General features: G+C 33.5%; 2 protein-coding genes across 3 annotated transcripts in view; one reads left to right on the top strand and one right to left on the bottom strand.

The window, feature by feature from the left end:
- LOC130645294 (dmX-like protein 1) overlaps nucleotides 1–16799 on the bottom strand; it is a 55328-nt gene extending 38529 nt beyond the window's left edge. The window contains exons 1-5 of the mRNA XM_057451245.1: nucleotides 16510–16799; nucleotides 11398–11526; nucleotides 6280–6348; nucleotides 2609–2687; nucleotides 2402–2519 (exon numbers count right to left, since the gene is read on the bottom strand). Coding sequence (XP_057307228.1) covers nucleotides 2402–2519; nucleotides 2609–2687; nucleotides 6280–6348; nucleotides 11398–11526; nucleotides 16510–16602 — 488 coding nt within the window. The 5' untranslated portion in view covers nucleotides 16603–16799. The remainder of the gene's footprint in view (nucleotides 1–2401; nucleotides 2520–2608; nucleotides 2688–6279; nucleotides 6349–11397; nucleotides 11527–16509) is intronic.
- A 71-nt stretch (nucleotides 16800–16870) lies between these two features.
- On the top strand, nucleotides 16871–21881 carry LOC130645302 (TFIIA-alpha and beta-like factor). Of its 2 annotated transcripts, none has more exons than XM_057451265.1 (10): nucleotides 16871–17023; nucleotides 18665–18766; nucleotides 19267–19372; nucleotides 19466–19602; nucleotides 20164–20277; nucleotides 20361–20391; nucleotides 20501–20613; nucleotides 20697–20951; nucleotides 21033–21131; nucleotides 21412–21881. In XM_057451265.1, exons 1-10 carry the CDS (start codon nucleotides 16886–16888, stop codon nucleotides 21517–21519), a joined length of 1203 nt encoding a protein of 400 aa, XP_057307248.1. In that variant the 5' UTR covers nucleotides 16871–16885; the 3' UTR covers nucleotides 21520–21881. The 2 variants fall into 2 exon arrangements, with proteins under 2 accessions (XP_057307248.1, XP_057307240.1); XM_057451257.1 differs by lacking the exon at nucleotides 16871–17023 and adding an exon at nucleotides 17064–18208.
- The last annotated feature ends 1404 nt before the right edge of the window (nucleotides 21882–23285 follow it).

Raw genomic sequence — 23285 nt, 5'->3', positions numbered from 1 at the left:
CTCTTCCACACCTAATATTCTCATAGCCCACCAAATAACTTTACGTGGCACTCTATCAAAAGCTTTCTCTAAATCTACAAAGGCAAAACAAAGATTCTTTCTCTTTCCTAAATAATTTAATCAATTATTATAGCCATGCAGCAAATTATAAGGTTGACGCACATGTCAGATGATGAAATTATTTATACGTGATGGATGCTCTCTAGGAAAATCGACCACTTCTCTTTCTGTATTTAAAAATACGAAATACGGAAATTTCGTATTAAAAAATACGGATTTCATATTTTAAAATACGCGTACTTTTATAAATACAACGAAATGCGAATTTTCGTATTTTTTAAGAATATGAAATTCTATTTTTAAAAATACGGAATTCCTATTTTGTATTTTTGAAAAATACGGAGTTCGTATTTCGTATTTTTTAAAATAAAAAATACGAAATTCTATTTCTAAATATAGAACATTCAAAATTCTAATTTTATAAATAGAATTTCGTATTTTTAGAAATGTTAAGTGTATCAAGTGAGTGGTTGAATAAATTGAATAGAACAATTACTCAATTTTACAAGTTTGGTTTTAATAGGTTTTTAATTGGCTCAATGATTTCACTTAGAAAAAAATACAGCAACTTTGAAGCTTCGCAGGGATGTTTTCTCGCCATTTTAGAAAAAAAATACGGCAACTTTGAAGCTTTGCAGGGATGCTTTCTCATCATTTTAGAATGATATACGACAATTTTGAAGCTTCGCAGGGATGTTTTCTGGACATGAGTGAAATACGACAACTTTCAATTCGTATCAAAAATGAGACGTACCCTAAGCAGACTACTTTTTTTATGTCTTTGTATTTTAAATCTACAGCGTATTTTTAGAAATACGCATATTTTTTAATACAAATTTCCTATTTTTAAAAATACAAAATTTGTATTTAAAAATACCAATTAAATACGAATTAAAAATAGAATTATAAGAAATTATAACCATATTTTAGGAAATTATATTGATATTAAGGTATATTTCAGTGATATTATAGAAGTGTATCTGGTCCTTTATAAAAATTCCACAATGCTGTAAGTATTAAGGTTAACCACAACAATGTTTGAGGGAGAGAGAGAGAAGTGACAGAGGGCACATAATCAGCCAATAGTTTGAAAATATTAATTTTAAATGTCATTGTACCCAACATATGTTGAAAATGCTTTGTTGATTACTCATGCCCTTAAGCTATAGCTACAACCCTGTAAAAAATACTTTCGAAAATGTGATAAGAAAATCCAGCCTTAATGTTACTATTTCTAGTACTATAGTTTTCTGGAGTACTGCTGTTAGCATCAGCCAAGCATATTCGATTTTTAACATTGTTAAATTTTAATTCTAAATTTACTGGGAAATAGTAAAATAAAAAAGTATTTACAACATTCTGAAAACGTTGCTGGGTTTTAGGTTTAACTAGCTTACATATACCAAAAGAATACGCTTCAAAATCTACAATATTTGAACTTTTTTGTCACACTACCACCACCAATACACTATTTATAATTGTGTTAACTTTGACTTTTTAAGTTAAAATTTGTAAAAGTCAACATTTTGTTAATACATTTTTCAACCTTCTATATGTAAACAACTAGCATTCCGAAATTTGCTGATAACCAATCTCGTTTTCATGTTATTTTCGTATGCATATGTTGTGAACAAATTGGATATGGAAATAGGTCTAATAACATTGTATTTATCAACTCATAGATCTTTTCCAAAAGCTTACACAATGACTGAATTCAAAAGATTTTGTATAATAAACAGGTTTTGTTAAAAAGAAAATGTTCAATTTGAAAATCCATGCTGTACTGTTTGAGATGTTTTCTAAAAGATGCTTTGATTGAAAAAAAGCTGTTCTGTAGAAATACAGCTATAAACATACTTCAGATTTCAATCTATGCACGTTTAATTTTACAATTTTACTTGCTTATATTTATAGCTATAGCTACTACTATAGTTTCTAAGAGGATGAAAGTTTGCAATGGTGAAAACTCATTGTTAAGGCCTTTTTAGCCAACAAACGTCAAAAATTGCTCATATTAACTGGATAAAAATAGCTAACAATGCATTACCTCTAATTACTAGTTTTGGTACTAGCAACTAATCGCAACTGACTGCCAGAATAACAAAAATAATATTATTATTCAAGGCTGTTATTATATGAATTCTTCTTAAGCTAATGCAATATCACATTACAAAGAAATATCCAAGATGCAAAAATTGTCACTTAAAGAGTGATAGACATTGGGTGATACCAGAGACCTATAACCTACATAAATCAAATATCTGGGGCATAATACCACATTAGTGAAGCACCCTATTGAGTTTTTGCTACTTTAATACTCAGACACTGCTATAAGACCTACTTTCTTTTCCACACACATGTCCATTTGAGAGAAAGCTCATCATCTCCTTCTCCAAGGGTAAAAGATGATTCTTGCCTCCATATGTGTAGGCTGTCACTTCCAACAAGCAATCGTTTTGCTAAAAGGATCACAATAATATTCTGAAATCAGCAAAATTTTTGGATATCAAAGAAGATTTTTCATGTATGTGCTTAATATTGTTCCTACCATCCTGGTCCCAACATAGTTTTTCTACTTTACTTTCAAAACTGAGTATAGACATCTTCTTCCACTGAAACGGCAATTTCTAAACAGAAAACAAACCACAAGGCTGAATAATAGGTGGGGATTATACCCTATTCAAATAGTCAGTTTTAATGCAAAAAAAAAAAAATAGAGGCAGGCAGTAATAGCTTTGCTTTTATGTGTGGCGTTTATTAAATTTTAATAACAAAATTTATGGTGCTATTATGGGCAACAATTTCTAAGATGTTTCGATGGGTTATATCATTATAAGTCTTTATAAAATTTAGAACAACGTGCAATAATAATTCGTCTACACATTTTCTAATTTATATTTTAATTTTAATTTTTTATCTTATATAATAATATAAAGCTTGTCTGTCTATGTTTTACAATTTTTTTAACAAAGTCTATAAAACATTGCCTATAAAATTGTTCTGTAATTTATCAAACTTTGTTGTTAAAACAATAATAACGTCAAGAGAAAGTATAATAAGCCACTACACTTTTAGTTTAAGGCTAAATAACTTGGAAACCAGTGGAAATAACTGACATTGTCTCCTGCGTGGGTAACTAAGGACTACCAGGGACTAAATTATAACCAATTTTCTGAAGCTGGGTCAACCCACCCGTTTTGGAAAAGATGGGTTAATGATGTCATCAAAAAATCCCCACATCTCTTTAACTGTTCATTAAAAGTACACGATCCTATACATTTTCTTGATAAGTGTTTCAAACTCTATACAATAAAGGCAACAGTTACGAAAATTTCTGCACATTGATGGGAAATTAATGAAGTCAGCTTATATCTCCATAACCGCTGATCAAACCTCATGATCCTATACATTATTTTGATCAGCGTTTCAAGCTTCACACAATATAGGTAACAACTAAAACAATTGTGAAAAAAAATCTTTGCGCATTGGTGGGTCATTGCTGACATTAGCAAAATTAAAATGACAGATCTTTATTATTTCTTTTTTTGGCTAAGTGGATTTTTCCAGGGGCCATATCAGCAAGTTTTTTAATAATTCACAGCACAAGATCAATTTTAACAGCACAGATCAAGTTCAATTTTAGCTATTTAAAGAACTTATTTTTTTCATAAATTTGAAGATATTTATGGTGATTATTTATTTATCAAGTTTTCCTTTCTAATAAATTTCTAAGCAATTACAATAGTATATTTAACTTTCATAAGGTCAAGTTTTACCAAACATCTGTAAAGATCACTTGACTACGATTGGGCATGTCTATTTTTTCTAGTCATTTAGTTGCCACAATAGTTGTTTGAATGTTAGGTTTTTGTGCTGGATGACAATAAACCCTGAAAGAAATGTTTGTAACTTTTCCTCATACAAGGTTTAAACTAAAATAAATAAACAGAAAATATAAAAATAAGAAGAAAAACACAACGTCTAAATTTGAAAATAAATAATAAATAAAATAAAATAAAACTATTCTTTACAGGTCTTAAATGATTGAACATTGTTAAGTTATATTTAAATCTCCTTCAAACTTCTTGAATTATTAGAATTTAATAATTGTTAAAATTCTTGAAAAAATGCACTTTACCATGCACTGCACAAAGTGTCCTTCAACAGGGCATGTCTCAAATTTAATTCCCATCTCTTTGTGAAGTCTGCCCTTCCAAAAACGTGATCCACTTACTAATTGACTCCCTTTGTCTGGTAAAAAGGTTTTTGGATGTCCAACCTCACATAAAAATTAAATAAACACCCGAGGTCCTATAATCTTCCATAACTTTTATCAAATTTTTACAGTGGTTTTTGTTGTGACAAGAATGGCTCTGCTAGATCCACTTGACACACAAAAACCCAGGACCATATTGAAATTGTTATAAGAGATTGGTCCCATAACGATTTTTGATAGTGCATTTAAGTAAGATAACTTTTGCTTGTCCTCTACCTTCGATATGTATACTTGCTTCATGAGGCATCGGTGAACAGTTTCGATACCAGAATGCTTAACAACAGGGTGATACTAAGTGAATACTTATCAACAATTAGTACAAAACTTGGAACTTGTCAAATCTAACATCTGCCATAGTGCTCACGCTAGTAAACATCTGATCTGGTAGTACACTACCAGATCAGAAGTGTCCTGTATAATACAGTATGTTGTTGCTTACATTTGATATCTTAGCATGTTCCTCTTTTTGTGAATTTCTTAATTTCAACAATTTCCTTTTTTTTTAAAAGTACTCTATGACAGCTTTTAATTCATCCCTGGACAAGATAATTCTTTCCACTTGACAGATAGGCTTATTTGATTTTATAGTAAAACATTTAGTTTTTCAGTTACTGATAAATCTGTAAACAAATCCAAGTCAAGTTATCCATTCGGATAACTTAATTGAATCTGTGTTTCATCAGATCGATAATGTAATTTGATAATTCATACCTGACTATTACCTTGTAAGATATTGTTCTTAAAGCTGTAAAAGCAAGTAAATTTGGTGACTCTTCATGGTGTGCAAATTCTTTTATTGCTCTTGATAATTTTTTTTCAAATTGAGTCTGTTAACGTTGTATGCAAGAAATTTTGATACATCTGACTTCATCCACTCGAATCCTTCTATCCATGTAGATTCTCGACAGACATCTGAGACAGTGGCACCTGGTATAGCTCCAACATCGGCTCATATCTTTACCTTTGACATACATCCAATCATCTCTTTTGCTAAAATCTGTTGATATCAATTACTTGATGCCTCACATATTTTTAGAGGTTTTTTACCATTTCTTATCCAAAACAAAGCAATTTGACTGTCGGTTGGTTTGACTGATCCAATATGGTATTTTTTCCAAAGAAACTTTTTACAACAAAGCCTGTGTGTGCATTTAAGTTATCTGCAATTATTTCAGCTCTCGGCTGAGTTGAAATTTTTTTCGAGTGTGCAAAAATAAGTTGACAAGAAAATGAACCATCCTTTTTCAGGTAACAAGCATAAATAGCAGAACTTGTGATTGATTGCCTAGCATCTGCAGTTTTGATTGTATTCACATAAATTTACAGGATGCTCTGTTGCACCATATTGTATTTATTTATTTTATCATTTCGAACTATGTGAAGATTCTAAGTCAACAGGAATGGCATCATCCCAATCCAGTTTTCGTTGTAATAATGTGTGCAGATCCAATTCCAAAAAAGCAGTTAGTGTTGTCAATTTTCCTGATAGATCAAAATTTCTGCCACCTTATCAATAGAGATTCACTAAGTTAACCTTTTTGGTATGGTTGCTGCATGTTCTGGTTTTCTTCCTAGAAATTTTTTGGTGCAATTGAGTTCCATATCAAACTTGATTCAATCATTTTCAGGGTACCACTTCATTCCTGAAACCCATATGTTCTCTCTATCTTCAATTTATCTCCTGGTTTCTGGTTTGAAAATGTAAAACCTTTTAACATAAAAACCTCCATGGCTTAACTTAACTAAATAACATGAAGGAAATGTTGGAAAATAAATGGCCTGGAATCTAATTAAAAATGAATTTTTTAAAAAATATATTTAAAAGCAACAAAATCTGACTTTATGTGTACAATCAATAACATGGGTAAATTAAAACCCTAAGCAAGCATGATAAGGCCTGATAATTTTTTACAATGTATGATAAACAAACAAACAACTCTTACAGTTTCAGAATTTTTCGTAACTGAAAATGGTTGGTAGAGCACCACCTTTTTTCCAAATGAAACAGCCACCTAAACGACAAAGAAAATTATAGTGAGGGACCTGTCACACGCAAAAAAGTTTAAATCACAACACATATGGCCTGTGATAAGAAGGATACTGGCAGAGGTCGGATTTGTATTTGTATCTGTAGGACTTTTTTTTGCACTTTTAGAAAAGGCTTCCACAACCACAGCAATTGCTGAGTAACTGCACAAAATTCGGGAGCTAAACGACAAAGGTAAATTGCATATAACTTTGAATAAAATTTCACATATGTGTGGGTTTCTTATATACTTTCTGTCTTAATTTGTTTTTTGTGTTCCTAAAATCTAACAATCCAGAAATGTTGTTTTTCCATCTACTTCTTCCGTAGTGAATTTTATCATAGGGTGAATCTCATTAAGACTTGATCAAGTGTCATTGAGACCAGTTTAGTTATTACAAATGTATCATCAACCTTTCTGAGCCATATTCTAGGAGCATGTAATAGTTTATATTATGTTCACTTCTTTAATTCAATAAATGTGACTGTCCAGAGGAATTTGATAACAAACAATTAGCGTTAATTTTAACGTTATATCGCTACGAACAAAAGAAATAACGCTAATTAACACTAGAAAAAGTCCACTTTAACGTTATAGTGTTAACATGAAATAACACTGCATTTATTATCATTGCAAAATAGCGCTAAAAGCATTAAATTAACATTAAAAGCATTAATATAATTCAAAATTGTCTACATTATTCTCAAGCTTAAGAAATTTTTAGAAATTAATAGGGCAACGTCGTGACTTAGTATAAGGATTGATCTTTGTTGCACATTTATTTTGCGGTAGAAAAGTGGGGGACGTTTTGAATTGTGAACCCCAAACACGATAATCAAGCGTCTACTGGTATAGCAACTCTCAATCTTAACTTCCTTTTCAACATGTCTGAAATAGTATGCATAACTACACTGTCAGTTTTATAAATTTATTGTTTATTTTTCAGATCATCACAAGCAAATAGGCAAAAATATGCTTCGTTTTCAAATTTAAAAAATCTTTATCCGCGTGACTTAAATAAAACTTCAAAATACATTCGGTAATTTCAGCTACATTTTAACAAAATTTATACAGAAAAAAAAATTATACCTAGCAGACTAGCTTCATGCATGCTCCGTCGGCGTTCACCTCCGCATTAGTTAAGAACTGCATGGCTAGATTTCTTGTGTAAGACCTGGTTACCAACGACGAAGGGGCCAGGCAAAAGAGATTTATGTCTACATAGTTCTTTTAACTAAGTCAGGAGTCTGTGAATTAGCTAGGATGGCCAGGTCGGCTATGAATATGCTTGCCCGTGGATTAAAAGGACCAGGACTATTCAATAATTCTGAGATCTAAAAGTGTGCGATTAAGACGGAAATCTATCGGACGTTTTGTCCGATGAAAGTTCGAAACGAGCTACGGGCAGTCAGTCGTGCAGGAAAGGTCTCAGCTCTGTTTGCATTATTTGACATTAAAGGAGAAACAAATTTTGCTGGCACACAAAAAGTCAAAATGGCATACTCACGCTTTTTATTGTTAATAGCATTATTTTAACGCTGATTATTATTATCGTCTTAACGTTATTATCATTACAAAAAAATTTGTATTAGCGTTATTAACGTTATGTAAATATTAGCGCTTGAAACGCTAATGGACGCTAAGTGTTTGTTATCAAATTTCCCTGGACAGTCAGAAATATAGATCTCAGAAAAACACGGAGACACCTGTTTTGAAACAAACATCTTTGTAAAAACCTTTAACCCCTTCAGTGGCAGTTAGTGGAAGATTTTAATTTTTCTAAGAATAAGTAAGTGTAGATAAAGCATGACTATCCTTCTATATCATCAGACAGTATTTGTAGCATTAGCTCTCATAAAATTTGGCTCCTCAAGATAAAACTGGCACTTCTAGTTTACAGAAAAAATTCAAAAACCTAAAGCTTAAATGTTTCACAATTTTTTCATTTATTTCTTTATTATATAATACTTACGATATTTGACCTTCAAGAGGCAAAGTGTATTAAAAACCCTACTTGTTTATACGTGGGTTGAAATTCTCCCTTCTGTAAGACTGGGTAAAGTTATTTTTTTTACCATTAGGTTCACTGAATTTTTTTATGTTGACTAAATAAAAATGAATGATTTGTGCAACTTTAGATTTTTTTCTTTTGTTTTTTGTCCACAAAGTTTAGGTTGAACAAAATACGGCATTTTTTAAGTTTAATGCGATCACAATTTGGCCAGAATTTAATAAGATTAGAATAAAATTCGGTGAGGAAGATAAAGATAAGTTTTATGATAAGGTAATAGCAGTCACATCGAAGTTTGGAGACACTGAACTTGTCATAGTGGGCGGCCCCGTCGTAAAGCTGAAGGAAGGGATTGTAGCAAGACAATTTAGTGCAAAAGTTCAGCAACTAGCCCACAATGGTCAATGTGATAGTGACAATGTTGAAAGTACTTGGATTACTTTGAAGAATTGTCTTCTAGAAGCTTCTGATAATACCTGTGGGTGGACGAAAGGACCAGCTAGACATAGACAGACCTGGTGGTGGAATAATGAGGTTGACCAGTGTAAAAAAGGAGAAGAGGAAACTTTGGAAAGAGTGGAAGTCAGGTGGTAGTAAAAATATAGTCGTGCTCGTACAGCAGTGTAGCAAAATTAGAAGCAGAGAGAAACAGATTTGCAGAGGTGTTAAGAAGGGAAGACCAGCGCAATGAGGTATTCAAGAGATAGCAAAGCAAATAAAGAAGACTAATCAAGATGTTGTAGGTGAGAAGTGTATACGTAATGATGAAGGTGTTTTGGCTAGCACAGAGGAGGAGAAAAGGGTAGCTTGGAAGAATTATTATCAGAGGTTGCTTAACGCTGAGTTTGATTGGGATGAGGATAATTTGTCTGATGATGATGTTGTAGAAGGGCCAGCTACGCAGATCAAGACAGAATGGGTAGTGAAGGCTAATAGGAAATTGATGATTGGCAAGGCTGCAGGGATATCAGGTATTGTTGCAGAGATGGTAGAAGCATCTGGGTATATTGGAGTTGAGCTTATTACAAGTCTTGCTAATCACATTATAATTGGTGCTATTCAGGGTGAGTGGCAGTCAAGTGTAATAGTGAATTGTTTCAAGGGCAAGGGTGATGCATTAGAAAGAGGTAACTATAGAGGTTTGAAGTTGGTTGATCAAGTAATGAAAGTTATTGAAAGAATGATTGATAAGTTATTTAGAGAAAGAATTGATATAGATAAGATGCAGTTTGGGTTTGTTCCAGGGCGTGGCACTACAGATGCAATATTTTTAATCAGACAACTTCAGGAAAAGTATTTAGGAAAGAGAAAGAATCTCTATTTTGCCTTTGTAGATTTAGAGAAAGCTTTTGATAGAGTGCCACATAAAGTTATTTGGTGGGCTATGAGAAAATTAGGTGTGGGCGATTGGCTAGTTACGATGGTACAGTCTATGTAAAGCAATGCTAGAAGTCGTGTCAGGATTAACGATTCACATGTATTTAGTGTAAATGTTGGTGTACATCAGGGTTCTGTACTTAGTCTTTTGTTGTTTGTTCTAGTCTTACAAGCGCTGTCGATGGAGTTCAGAACAGGTTGTCCGTGGGAGTTATTGTATGCAGATGATTTGGTTCTCATAGCAGAGTCGATGGAAGAATTAGTTGAAAAGTTTGAGAAGTGGAAGAAAGGACTAGAAGAGAAAGGGCTAAGGGTGAACACAGCAAAGTCTAAAGTCATGATTAGTAGCATTACAGCCAAGTGTGATCTTGTAGTTGGAAATTGGCCTTGTGGAGTTTGCAGGAAAGGGGTTGGTAGTAACTCAATTTTTTGTCAAACTTGCAAGCATTGGGTACATAAGAAGTGCAGTAGTATTGATGGAAGGTTAAGAGCTGACATTTAGTTTGTATGCAAGCGTTGCAAAGGTGAGATTATAGAGAATGAAGTATTTCCAGCTTTAATGATGTACAACAGTGGCTTGTTAGAGATAGTTGAGAACTTCTGTTACTTAGGTGATATGTTGGGCAGTGAAGGGGGTGTTGGAAGAAGTGTTACTTGCAGGATAGGTTCTGCTTGGAAAAAGTTCAGAGAGTTACTTCCTTTGTTAAGTAGAAGAGTCTACTTAATGATACGAGAATGGTTAGGTGGATGTGTAACGCCAGTCTGAGAGACAGAAAGAGTTCAGATGAGCTAAGAAGCAGGCTAAGTATCCGTAGAATTAAAGATGTTATCCAGATAAGAAGATTGAATTGGCTGGGGCACTTGGAAAGAATGGAGGAGTATAATTGGGTATTAAAGTGTAGAGACTTGATAGTTCCTGGGGCAAAGCCCAGAGGCAAAACGAGAAAGACTTGGCAGGAGGTTATAAGGACAGACTTGATACAGAGGAAGTTGAGTTTAGATCTAACACGGTCTAGATCACATTGGAAGAGGGTCATTAATATACCCCGTCCAACCCATGCTAGCATGGAAAACGGACGTTCAGCCGAGAATGATGAGAATGATGATAAATACAGCATTAGGTTTCTTCAATACAAACTAGGCGTTTTTGCAACAAGTCTCAATGTCTATGTATCTTGTTACATAAACTACAGCAACCGAAACTACTATTTTTAATTGTGGTAAAAAAGTATTAAGAGCTGTTAGTGTGAAAATAAGGTAAGTCCCTTTCTTCAAATATATATATAAAAAAATTTTAATAGCTTTTCCCACTGTTAATGCTCTTATATGTAGCTTGCATGCAACATGGGGAACGAAATATTTTATGTCTTATGGTTATGGTTCGTGTATGATAATAACAATTCATGTGTAAAAAAAAGATATACAGAGGTTTTTAATGGAGATGCAGGACTATTACGCTACATAAGGGATGTGAGCTTTTTTTACCTGTTGCATATTTTGTAATAATAAAAAAGGTAAAAAACACTGAAAATTAAATTTAGTGCAGTTTCTATTTTTAAAATATTAGGTTTTAATCTGCAAATTTTACGTTTAGTAGGTAAATTTAAGAAGTATCTTTAACATCATAAATAATACAATCATCCTACCTTGCCATCATCACTAGAGCATGCAATGCATTTAACAATACTTGTGATTGATACCTCCTGGTTGGAAATAATTTGAAGCCTATTGAAATGGCTGTCCAAGATAACAACTTCATAACCAGACCCATACACCTGTCAAAATATAATTACAACAGTTATTAATAAATTTTATTGTGCTTTTAAGCTATGAGACAACAACTGTAATAGCTAGGATTCTATGTCATTCTTTTTTTATTGTAGACACATTGATCAACAGTCTGATTGCATGTTACCACATTCTGTTTGAAAAAACACTTGTAGTTTGTGTACTCTGGAGTTTTTATCCATGTATCCTATGAAGCGTAAACGCTACTCTTTTGTAATGGATGGGCTTGTAGAAAAACAACAACATAAATTTCCACTACAAAACCCCAATCTCATCCCCTGCTACTGTTTTCACTTTTTCAATTCATTTCTTATTACAAAGGCTATTGGAGAAGTAATTAAAAAATTTAAGAAATAAAAGATATTCAATGGTTTAGAGTAAGTGCAGGGACTAGAAACATTATGATATATTTTAGAGAGCTGACCTTCAATTTGTGTGAAAGCATTGCAAGATTATAGACAATCAATTATTCCCAGTACGGTACAGTAGTGGCTGGGTTATATAGGGATAACTGAACTGTTTCATTTGACCCGTTTTGCAGAAACAAAAGAAAAAGCTATTGACATTATATTCTTAAAGCTACTAAAAAGGAGAAAGAAAGAAATCAGAGCAAAAACTTATGCATGCATTGTTTTTTTCTTATTTAATAAGAAAATACAGCACGATTCGAATTTATCTATCATGTACGTGAAACTTGAAAGCTCAAAATGTTTGTATGTTTTTTTCGTTATATGAACGCTACAAAGTACTTCGTTTCGTTACACGAATGTCATACGAAATGCTTTGATTAAAATAAAAAATATAAACCAAATTTAAACAAACTTTTTTAATACATGATACAAACTTAAAAGAAATTTTTTTATTAGACAAAATAAAATGATACGAACTTTAAACTAAGTAAATTGCTATACAAACTGAAAGCGAACTTCAAAAGTACTGGCGTAATTGCGCATAATTATTTCAATTCGAAACCAGAAATAAAAAAGTAAAATATACGAGGTTGATTTCTTTGAAAAGACTAGCAAAATTGCGTATTCATAGGTTAAATCTACACAATCTACACAATTACAAAATTATTTTTATGATTTTTAAACGATCTACGGTGATCTTTTCGCTTTATACGATCCTGTTTTCATGATTTTTAAACCATCTAAGGCGATCTTTTTGCTTTCTACAGACCTGTTTTCATGACTTTTAAACAATCTACTGCAATCTCTTAACTTCTACGATCCCGTTTTCATGAATTTTAAACGATCTACGACGATCATTTGGTTTTCTACGAATCCGTTTTCGTGACTTTTAAACAAACTACGGCGATCTTTTCGTTTTCTACCATCCTGTTTTCATGATTTTCAAATGATCTACAGCGATCTCTTAGCTTCCACGATGCCATTGTCATGATTTTTGCTTTTTACGATCACGTTTTCATGATTTATAAGCGAACTACGGCGATCTTTTGGTTTTCTACGATCCCGTTTTCATGAATTTTAAACGATCTACAGCGATATTTTCGCTTTCCACGATGCCGTGGAGACGATCCCTAAAGACCTTATAATAATTCTATTAAAATAAACGAAGTTCGTATAACAAAACAAATTTTATAACTGTTGAAAAAATTGCAATATAAAGACTATAGATACCAGTCCAATTATAGCTAATAAACGAACTTCGTATAAGCAAATTTCTATATGAACTTCTTTGAAATGATACAAACTACATACAAACTTTATTAAAAATAAAATGATACGAAAGATTTAATAAATCAATACAAAGTTTTTGATACAAATTATACGAAATACATACAAACATTTTGAGACAATCCCTCATTAAATTCAGACAAACGAACATATACCATACAAATCAATTTTAAACATGTTTAGGACAATGCTTTTGAAATTACAAATTGTTCTAATTAAATTAGTCGTTAGCTCACGGAAAAGTCCACAGCAAATAGTTTCTACATTGCTATTTCATGCATCCCTGCGTACCTGTTAGCATAAAGTAATGCGATTTGCTTGGACAGTCTTATTATCAGGTTTGTATGTGCAATTTTAACAACATTTTCAATTACAAAACCCCCAGTTTTTAAATTGCATGAGGGTCATTACATACCAAATGTGTTTGGCCCTACACTCAGATTTTGCTTATTTTTGCATGTAAGATAGGATAGGCTAGAAAAACATGGCTGATTTTCCTAACTTTTGCGTTAAATTGACAATAACTAAAGGTCTGTTTATTATACACTAATTGTGACTTCATTTTCAGATTCCTCACCTCAAAAACTATGGGGTACCAAATTTCCGATCCATAGTACTTTAATGAAATATGAAGATTTGCGTGACGCTGAAATTTTTAGAGTGTCTGTATCTCAGGAACTGTAAGGAGTTGAAGCTAAAATTTGGTACACTTTCATTTCTCTAGAAACCTACCTTACATGCAAAAAATCAGCTAAATCTGAGATGGTGGGTGTCAAACTCACTATTTTAGAGCTGATTTGACATGGAACAAGAGCCTTATGGCGTGAACACGGTTGCAATTTCCCAAACAAAGATGGCGGATCGAAGCTCAAAAAAAAAGGGGAACAACTATAAAAAAGTTAGAAAAAATGTTTCATTTAGGGGCCGATTACATGGAGAATTTCAGCTTGGGTCGAAATTTCAACTCGGGGCAGGGCTGAAAAATGTTTTGCTATTACATGGAGATTGAGCACATGCGCATGGTTGTTTTCAATCCTGGTTAAAAATGATTTTGCGATTATATAACATTTCCGCCCGGGGCGCAAATCCTAGCCCGGTTAGTTAGCTCTACCCAAGTTGAAATTTCAGCCCCAGCTTAAATTCTCCATGTAATCAGCCCCAGACTTACTCCTGCTTTTCTTACCATACAACCCTAACCCACTAACATACGGGAGAGTGACCCGGCGTTAAACACTCTGTGGAGCGCTTAATAAGAGCCGTAAAATGTGCCACATAGTCAGGTGGAGCGCTTTAGTGAAGGTATACAGTATGTCGTAAATCAAATGAAGCGCATGCACCATTATAACACTGTAACATATTTTTCAAAAAATAAATTTCCCGCAACGATAGCTGAAATAAAAGTAGAGTTTACAAACTGTTGTTACCCTGTCATAGCAAAAACAATCAGTCAATATATTAAAAAGCAGACTGGGCTAAGCACTTAGTAAAGTTAAACAGAGCTGAACAGGCGTATAGAGGCGTAATACCATTTTCCAAAAAAACTTTATTGCAACTTTGGTTTATATAAAAACAAAGGGAAGATCCTGTTGTTACCTGTCCAACTGAAACAATTGCCCAGCCATTTTATTTGCAGAAAAGGTTTTCAGGAAAATAAGAAAAGATATAGCTACTTAGCTATAACTGCATTTAGCATAAGAATTATTGCTTAAGAATATTACAGTAGCCAAACTGCATTTTTTTACCTCACTTTTTAGTCAAAGATAGGAGCTAGCTAAATGGCTATAGTATCAACATAAAAATAAATGTGGGGTAGGATAAAAAGCTCTTTGTACCATATAGATTAGTAATAAGTAAGACTCTAGCTAGCTAGCCTTCAAAATCTTCGTTCCCAGCCAAAAATCCTAAAACTGGTGTTTTTAAGATCTGTACGTGACTAAAAACGTGACAATATATTTATCTTAACATTTTAGAACATGCAAAAAACAAATATTACAAAAATAAAAAGGTTATAGAAGACAAAAAGGTGAAAGACACTTAAAAAAAGCATAAGAAACAAAATGAATAGACACAGACCAACAATTTGAAGTCACGTTTTTTTGTGTGTTTATTTTGTGATCTGACTCACACAATTTAAATTCCATAATACACATAGAAAACATAAATGCGTAAGTTCGACGAATGATTCAGCATGTAGCCTCGACCCCGTTAAAGGCTAAAACACAGGCTACATTCCCATTTCGCGCGTCGTAGTTGTAGGAGTTGCCCGATGATTTTAAACACGATTCCATTGCGTTGCAACCGTGAATGACCCAAGAGTATTATAATATCAGTCTGTAACAAATAAATATAGGTGAGTGATGGCTTGCGAATTTTGAATTGTTGGTTTTAAAGATAAAAAAAATAAAAATATCTTTAAAACCTTTCGAGCGATAATGCTTTTACATTTGCAAACCATTTTTAAACATATAGACGTATAAAGTTTAAAAAAACGACCACAATCTTTCTTTTTACTATGAGGAACTCAAGATATAGTCTGGTAGAGAAGGGACCCTAACAGGGTCTGCGTAGCTCAAAATGAGCATTAAAAACTCCAAGACTCCCAAATAAAGCCATGGCCCCTCCTGGAAAAAAAAGACAGGGTAGGGATCCCTTAATATGCACATCTATCTATCTACCATCTATCTATCTTCACCTTAAGTCTGCATTTTATTGCCTGTCAATTTTTAGGATATTTTTTACACATACCCAAAAATCTTGTCAAAACATAGCTAGACATTGAAATTGTCTATGTGCAGGAAAAGAGGATACAGGGCATCATGTTGTGTCATTAATAAACACTTTTGCTACTAGGAAAGGCAAATTTGGCCTACACATTTTTTATTGGTAGACTAAGTAGATGTCGACATATATTTTGTATTTTCTGATGCAGAAAGTTTCTGACTGCAGGGTGATTTACTTTAAGCAAATATAACTTTTAAACTGGATGCAGGCTTTTCCAAAATCCAAATATTTAGTATATAGCAGAACAAAATAGTTACGTTTTTATTAAAATAAGAACATCTAAAACTGTACAAATAGCTTAAAATATAAAGCTTTTTATAAGAAGAAACAGTTATAGAGCTGACACTTAGAGACGGTTTATTTAGCCATATATAATGATAAATAATATCTACACTACAAAACTAAGACAAGACTATAACTGAATAATTGAATTTTGGGTAAGAAGAAGCTAAAACAGGGTAAGAAGGGTAGAAGCTAAAACAAAAAACATACCGTGAAAGGGAAACCAGTCACAGTTCCATGAGCTACGGCCACAGAATCGTCTGCAACATTTGCAGCGCCTGTTAAGACTTGATGAAGCCTCATTTTAAAAAGTGCAACTGTTGACTTAAACTATACATAATTCACCATTTTCTATAGCTAACTTCTGCAAAGATGTGAGGGCAAGTCAGGTCAAGAGGAAAGATGTAACTCGCAACAGCGCAATCTTGAATAGTCCATCATAGATGTTATTTGTGACTATACCTTTCAGTCTGCAAGGTGTTCGAAAAACCTTGGTAGACATTCCTCGGTTGTTCTCTTAGCGCTTTTTAAGATATTGTTAGTCTAAAAGTAATCTATGTCCGTTTGTCCAATGAAATAGCCTTATATGGTTATCTTTGCGGGGGATCTCCAAACCTTCATATTAGTGTGCTCCTTTCTCGAGACTATAAAAGAGGATTCATTTGCTCCAGCTGGCTCAACAGATTACATCACGGAGATTGTTATGTCTACGTCCAATCCCGTGGTATTTATTTGTTTTTATCAACTTTTACTGAACTTAAAATGTCGTCATTTTTATGTCACGATATTTTAAGATAGACGAGTTCACGAATTTCATTTTATGTGTTATGTTATTGTTAGTTTTAATTACTTTAATAATTTTCGCATGCTATAACGGCTATACAAACTGCTTTAGCTGACAGTCGGGGATAACTTTTCAATACGGCTTGTGTATTCCACAGGTCACTGTTCAAAATATATTACCATATATTTTTAGCTTGCTTTCGTTATTTTTTAACGTTTACTATGCACAATGATTTTGGTAGCCCTTTTCTGTGATGCAACACCATAAACACATAAATTCCACCTGTGATTACGTTAGACTAAAAAAACCTTAGGACGAGGTTGGTATTTCATTTCCAAAATTATCCACAGGCCCTTGATGATATGAGAAAATAAATTAAAACACAACACACAGAGCCCTGGTGTCATATTTGGCGATGTTTGTTCTGCAAAAATTATACAACATTTTATCTCCAAAATTTTGAGGGTAGGTAAACTTTGAGAACAGCTAATTTGATGTGGTGAAAAATGGTTGAAAAAAAATTTTACTTTGCCCTCGAAAATGCGTTTACGTTCCATGTTTTTATAATTTGACATGATTATCACTTCGCTTCATTAATGTAACATGTGCTTATTATAAAAATAATTTCACTTTCCATTGCCCCATTTTCAATCACTTGTGTATTCGAACCCAGCATGCTTGAGACACTTTGAACTATAAATGCCGGTCTGGGGATAAAGCGGTTAAACAGATATGGCTAATTCTTACAGAGAAAAGTCGATCAGGAAGATAATTGGGTAAGAAAGAGTAGAGACTTGATAGTTCCTGGGGCAAAGCCCAGAGGCAGACCGAGAAAGACTTGGCAGGAGGTTATAAGGACAGACTTGATACAGAGGAAGTTGAGTTTAGATCTAACACAGTCTAGATCAGATTGGAAGAGGGTCATTAATATACCCCGTCCAACCCATGCTAGCATGGAAAACGGACGTTAAGTCGAGAATGATGATGATGATTACCTTTGGCAAAGGTGTATTTCCTGTTTTTGCTGTATTTTCCAGCATAACCATTGTACCACAAAAGCATCAGTATTGCTCCAATATTCATAAAATATTCTTCTGGGTTGTTTCCTGGATCGCTTTTCATTGGGTAAATTTTTTAGTTTAAAATACTGAGTTCGTCCAAAGCCTTTATTTGGGCTTTGCGGCATTTCAAGTGGGATGCATATTATTTTTGGTGCAGTTATAAACATAACGTGTTTCAAAAAAGTTAAAGTTGTTCTGTATTCTCAGAGAAAGTCATAGGTCATCTCGTTTCTTATTTTTCTGTGCAACACGTCACACTTTTACTTGTTGCCTGGGATTAGATGACGATTGCATGTGAATTGTATAATTTATTACCACAAAGAATGGTTCAGTCTTCTATTCAAAAAGGTTGAGCCTTCATAATCAATGTAAAAAGGTTTTTTAAAAGACATCACCAGCAAAACTTTAACATCTGTTCTTAAATCGATTTGTGAGTGACCCTTAACTGGGTTTGCTGCATTGTTGACTGACCTATCCTGTTAAGGCTCCTTTAGGACCTCTAATTAATCTTTCTCTTTAGCCAAAAATTTATCGTGCTGTAATAGATGATGTCATAAAGAATGTTCGGGAAGCCTTTCTGAATGAAGGTGTTGATGATCAAGTTTTAAAGGAACTGAAGCAGGTAAAAACGTAATAGTAATAAAAAGGGAACTATATTTTGTCCTTTTTCAGTATGATTCACCCACTCAGCTACACACAAGGATTTATACTCTAGAATGACAGTTCAAAAGGAACAATGATGGAGAAAAAATATTCTAAGCATTTGTGCACTCTAAAGATTGTTTTGATATGACAATTCTCAACAAAGTTTTATCAATTTAGTCTTTTTTTCTAATTATTCTTTTCTAAACATATCAAATCAGTCTTACGTGACTTTACTGTTGCAAGGGTGCCAATATGACGAGAATTTGCTAACCGATCTGAGTTCCTCCTACTGCCCAGCAATTTGTTTTGTCAATAATAATTAGTTGTGTCACACAGCTTATGAAGTTATAAAGTCTTAGTAGGATAACTTTACAATAAATATGTGGGTAGGTTACAAAATGTTGAGTAGAAAAAAAAGATAAACCTTTTTTTAATATGTTTTTACATTGTTATTGTGAATAACTATTTTATTTTCAGCTATGGGAAAGCAAACTTTTGCAATCACGAGCTATAGAATTTATGCCGGCAGATGTAAATGTCAGAGTCAGCCTGACTTATCCACACAACATGCCACAAATGCAAGGTATGGCATCATTTTTTGTTTTTGCTTTGTGGATTAAGTCTAATTTTAACTTTTAACAAAACAAACTAATTTAGTGAGCGTTTTGTATATCAGGAATCAATCATGAACGACCTGGCCCTTCTCAAGCAAGTCAAGCAGTACCCCAATCCACAACTCATTTGATGCAAAATCAATCTGGACAATTGGTTTATGTTAGCAGCCATCCAACCCTTGGGAATGTTGGCCCAATGGTAGGTCAAACAAATGATTTTAACTCTGTCAGACCACTCAAATTACACTTATTTGCAATTGAGGTGTTTATTTTTATTTTGTTGTCTGTTGTTTTATTTTATTCCAGAGAGATCATTGGAAGGTCATGGATTTTTTGTATAGTTTTAATTGTATATTTTTTTCTAGCTAAATACCAACCTTTTGTTGAAAAATAAAACATGAGCCTGCAGAATTTAACACAAAATTTTTATTTCAAGTTTGAATTTTGTGAATCAGGGCAAAATATAAAAAGATGAATGGAAAATCTAGCAATGATAACCCTTGACTAAATGTAACTTTTAAAAGATCCCATGGTTAAAAGTTACTTATACAAGTCTTTATTTTTTAAAATATCTCTTTACATTCTTGATACATTTAAAGTTTTATATTTAATATATACAGCTTAAATTATAAAGCCATGTAGTCATTTTAGACCTGTTTTAAGATAAGTATTTAAACATCATTTTTCTCCATTCAAATTAGTTTCAGTTATTATATGCCATTTCTTAAATGTTAACCTAAAATTATTTTTTAATATTTAGACAGATGCGGGTGCCCAAGCTGTGATGGCTTTACAAAATGCACCAAGAACAACTGCACCTTTAATGCCTCAACAAATACATGGTATTCCACAGGCTCAAGTTATTCATGTTCAGGTAATTGTGTACATAAGATGTCTGTTTTATTAGACTAAAGTTAATATATAGCTCGTAATCAATAAATGAAATTACCCTTTCAGACAAGCGCGCCTCATCACCAGCAGCCAAACAGTGAGTGAATTATTAAAATTTTAATTTTATCAGTTACCGTAATATTTTAATTTAACACAGCGTACGTTTGAATGTGTAAAACAAACTTAAGTTTCCTGTAATACTTTAGTGTTTCCAGGATTTCATGGAGCCAGAGTGGCAACAGCTGCTGGCCCAACAGTAATCTATACACCTAACACACAGCAACAGCACCAACAACAACCTCTGACAGCTCATGTAAAAGTAAAAAAAAAGTTGTATCCTCTTAAACCGTAAAGTGTTTTTGAAATACCTTTGTTCTACCCACATTTAAATTTATTTTTTAGCAGCCTGTTATTCAGGTTGACGGAGCAGCTGATAATGAAATCACTAATTCTCAGTGTGCAGCTTCTGTAAATAATAAGAAAATTTTAAAACAATCACAGAATCGATGGAAGAATATGAAACATGATGAAATTGTAATACAACTAGATGGAAATGGAGATTTAAGTTCAGACGAGCTTGATGACGATGACGAAGACTTCGACCAAACTGTGATACCTGGTGCAGCAAATGCTGAAGGTGAAGATAATGTGCCTGAGGTAATTAGTTTATTTTTGTTAAAAAACCTTGCTAATTATTTGAAGCTTTAGTGCTCATCCTTTTTCTTTTGTAACTTTAAGGAAGATGATGAACCTTTAAATAGCAGCGATGATGTATCTGACGAGGACCCAACGGATTTGTTTGACACCGACAACGTTGTTGTATGTCAGTATGACAAGGTATCTTGTTAATACATTTTTGAATTTTTTACCACTCCTCAATTCTTCTTATGTTTGAAAGCCTCGATTTTAATTTTGCAACCTACCACCTGTTTTATTGCAAAATGCGGTGGAATTGCTACATTTGTACAACAATAATTTGTTCTTTAATCCAGCATCGTTTAAAATCCAAAGTAATCTCAATACTTATATATAAAAAAAGTACATAAAGTAAACTACATCAACTTTGCCAAAGCTTTGTAAAACCGTTTTTGTGTGTAAATATTGATCTGTTATCAAGATTGCAAGAACGAGGAATCGATGGAAGTTCCACCTCAAGGATGGTATCATGAATTTGAAGTCAAGAGATTTTGTTTTCCATAAAGCGAATGGAGATTCAGAGTGGTGATGTGATGTAGCAAGTACATTCGAATATTTGCTCGTCGTATCCAGTTGGTGTTCATGAGTAGTTATTACAATGAATTGTGTTTCGGCTGAGTCCGTTGAAAAAAATAAAGGGTAATGCATGTCGGTTTTGAAAATGACTATGAGGGAAAAGGAAATGTATAGCATTTGAAATTACAATAATAATGCCTAACCGCAAAAGGTTGGCGGGATAGTTGTGCGATCTGTTAAGTGTAATTGTGGTATCAATGTTTTGTTGAAGTTAAATACTCATTTTTCTACTTTTTTTATTCTTTTTTTATTTATTAGACTGTATGTATGCATATTCACGTTTTTCTTCATTTGCAATTTATTTTTGTGTTTCAATCAGATTGTTTTTTCTTTTTTTTAACATTTGGAACATTTTCTCGTGCGTGCTAAAAGATGTTACATGGACACTGCTACATAAACTAATAATAATAATATAATAATGGTATATTTCGGGCATATCCATATATTACAATGGCTCTTCATCCCTAATTAAAAACAGCTATTTATAATAAAAATTAAAGAAAATTTTAAAAAGCGTAATATATATTTCAGTATAAACATTAATCAACTAAAATTTGACTCGAAATGGACATGAGAATAGAGTAGATAGGACTAGTGGAGAAATGGCTAGAGGCATCAACTAAGTTTTGTTTGTTGCACATTTCTGCAAAACCTTTTTCCTTTGCAAAGGTATGCATGGACCCCTTTGTAATCACCTTTGCCTTCCCTAAATTAAGTCCAGCGACGCGATGGTTCACAGGTTTACTATACTTGCGTCTAATACTTGCAAACCTCTCCACCCTTGCATACAATATTTGCAATCGGTTAATGTAAACGCGAAATGGCGCAGGCAATGCAACAAGTTTCTCGTCTCCCCATGGTTTCCAATTAAGGCTAACGACTGGGACACCGTAGTCCATTGGGACTAAAAGGACTAGACCGATGGCCCCCTGTCGGCGCGTGGAACCACGTAATTTACGTTTAGGGCCTTAATTAGCCTGCAAAATGCCATATTGCAGTGTTTGGAGGCCAATGCACGTAGTTAGCGATATTCTACGGACCTGGCTTTAAGGAAAAAGACGTGGGACGTCGTAGTCCATTTTGTTTAGTAGACAGTTAGCCACCTGTCTAAGCGCGTGGACCCGCGTTATTTACATACAGGGCCTTTTCTTAGGTGCAAAAGACCATATGAAAATTCCTTTAGGAAAATTTTTTCCTAAAAATACGGAGGCTAAAATGTGCTAGTATCAGCAGCAAAGTTCTAAAAATCATATGGCAGAACCACATTTTTTCAAATTAAGCCACAATCTCGGACAGTGTGAATGGGATTTAAAATAATTATGACCTCCTCCCCCTTTCCCCCACAAACAGTGTTGATTGAGCACACCATCCAGGCCTCCCAACACTGTTGCAAAATACGACGACTTACCGGTTTCGGTAACTCGATGTTGTCCACCCTATTGGTTAGCGCTAAAACTTGTGAATGCGACACAAACTGAACTCCGCGATTGAAAGCTAAGGAATCATGACTTTGTGCAGAAGACAATGCAAAGAATTGCCATGAGTAGCGCAAGGAAAGAAGAGAAAGTTTTGAGCATTTTTTTTTTAATTCACACAATCCCTTTGGTTTAACCTTTCTTCGTCTCGGAATAAAAAATGAACACATTGGTAAATATTTTACGCGGAGCCAATTCATGTGCAAGATTACATAAGAAACTTGCCGGGGCAGTAAAAAAATTA

This window comes from Hydractinia symbiolongicarpus, chromosome 1 (assembly GCF_029227915.1).
Source record: "Hydractinia symbiolongicarpus strain clone_291-10 chromosome 1, HSymV2.1, whole genome shotgun sequence".
NCBI classification, from domain to species: domain Eukaryota; kingdom Metazoa; phylum Cnidaria; class Hydrozoa; order Anthoathecata; family Hydractiniidae; genus Hydractinia; species Hydractinia symbiolongicarpus.
This window is presented reverse-complemented; position numbering and strand designations above follow the sequence as displayed.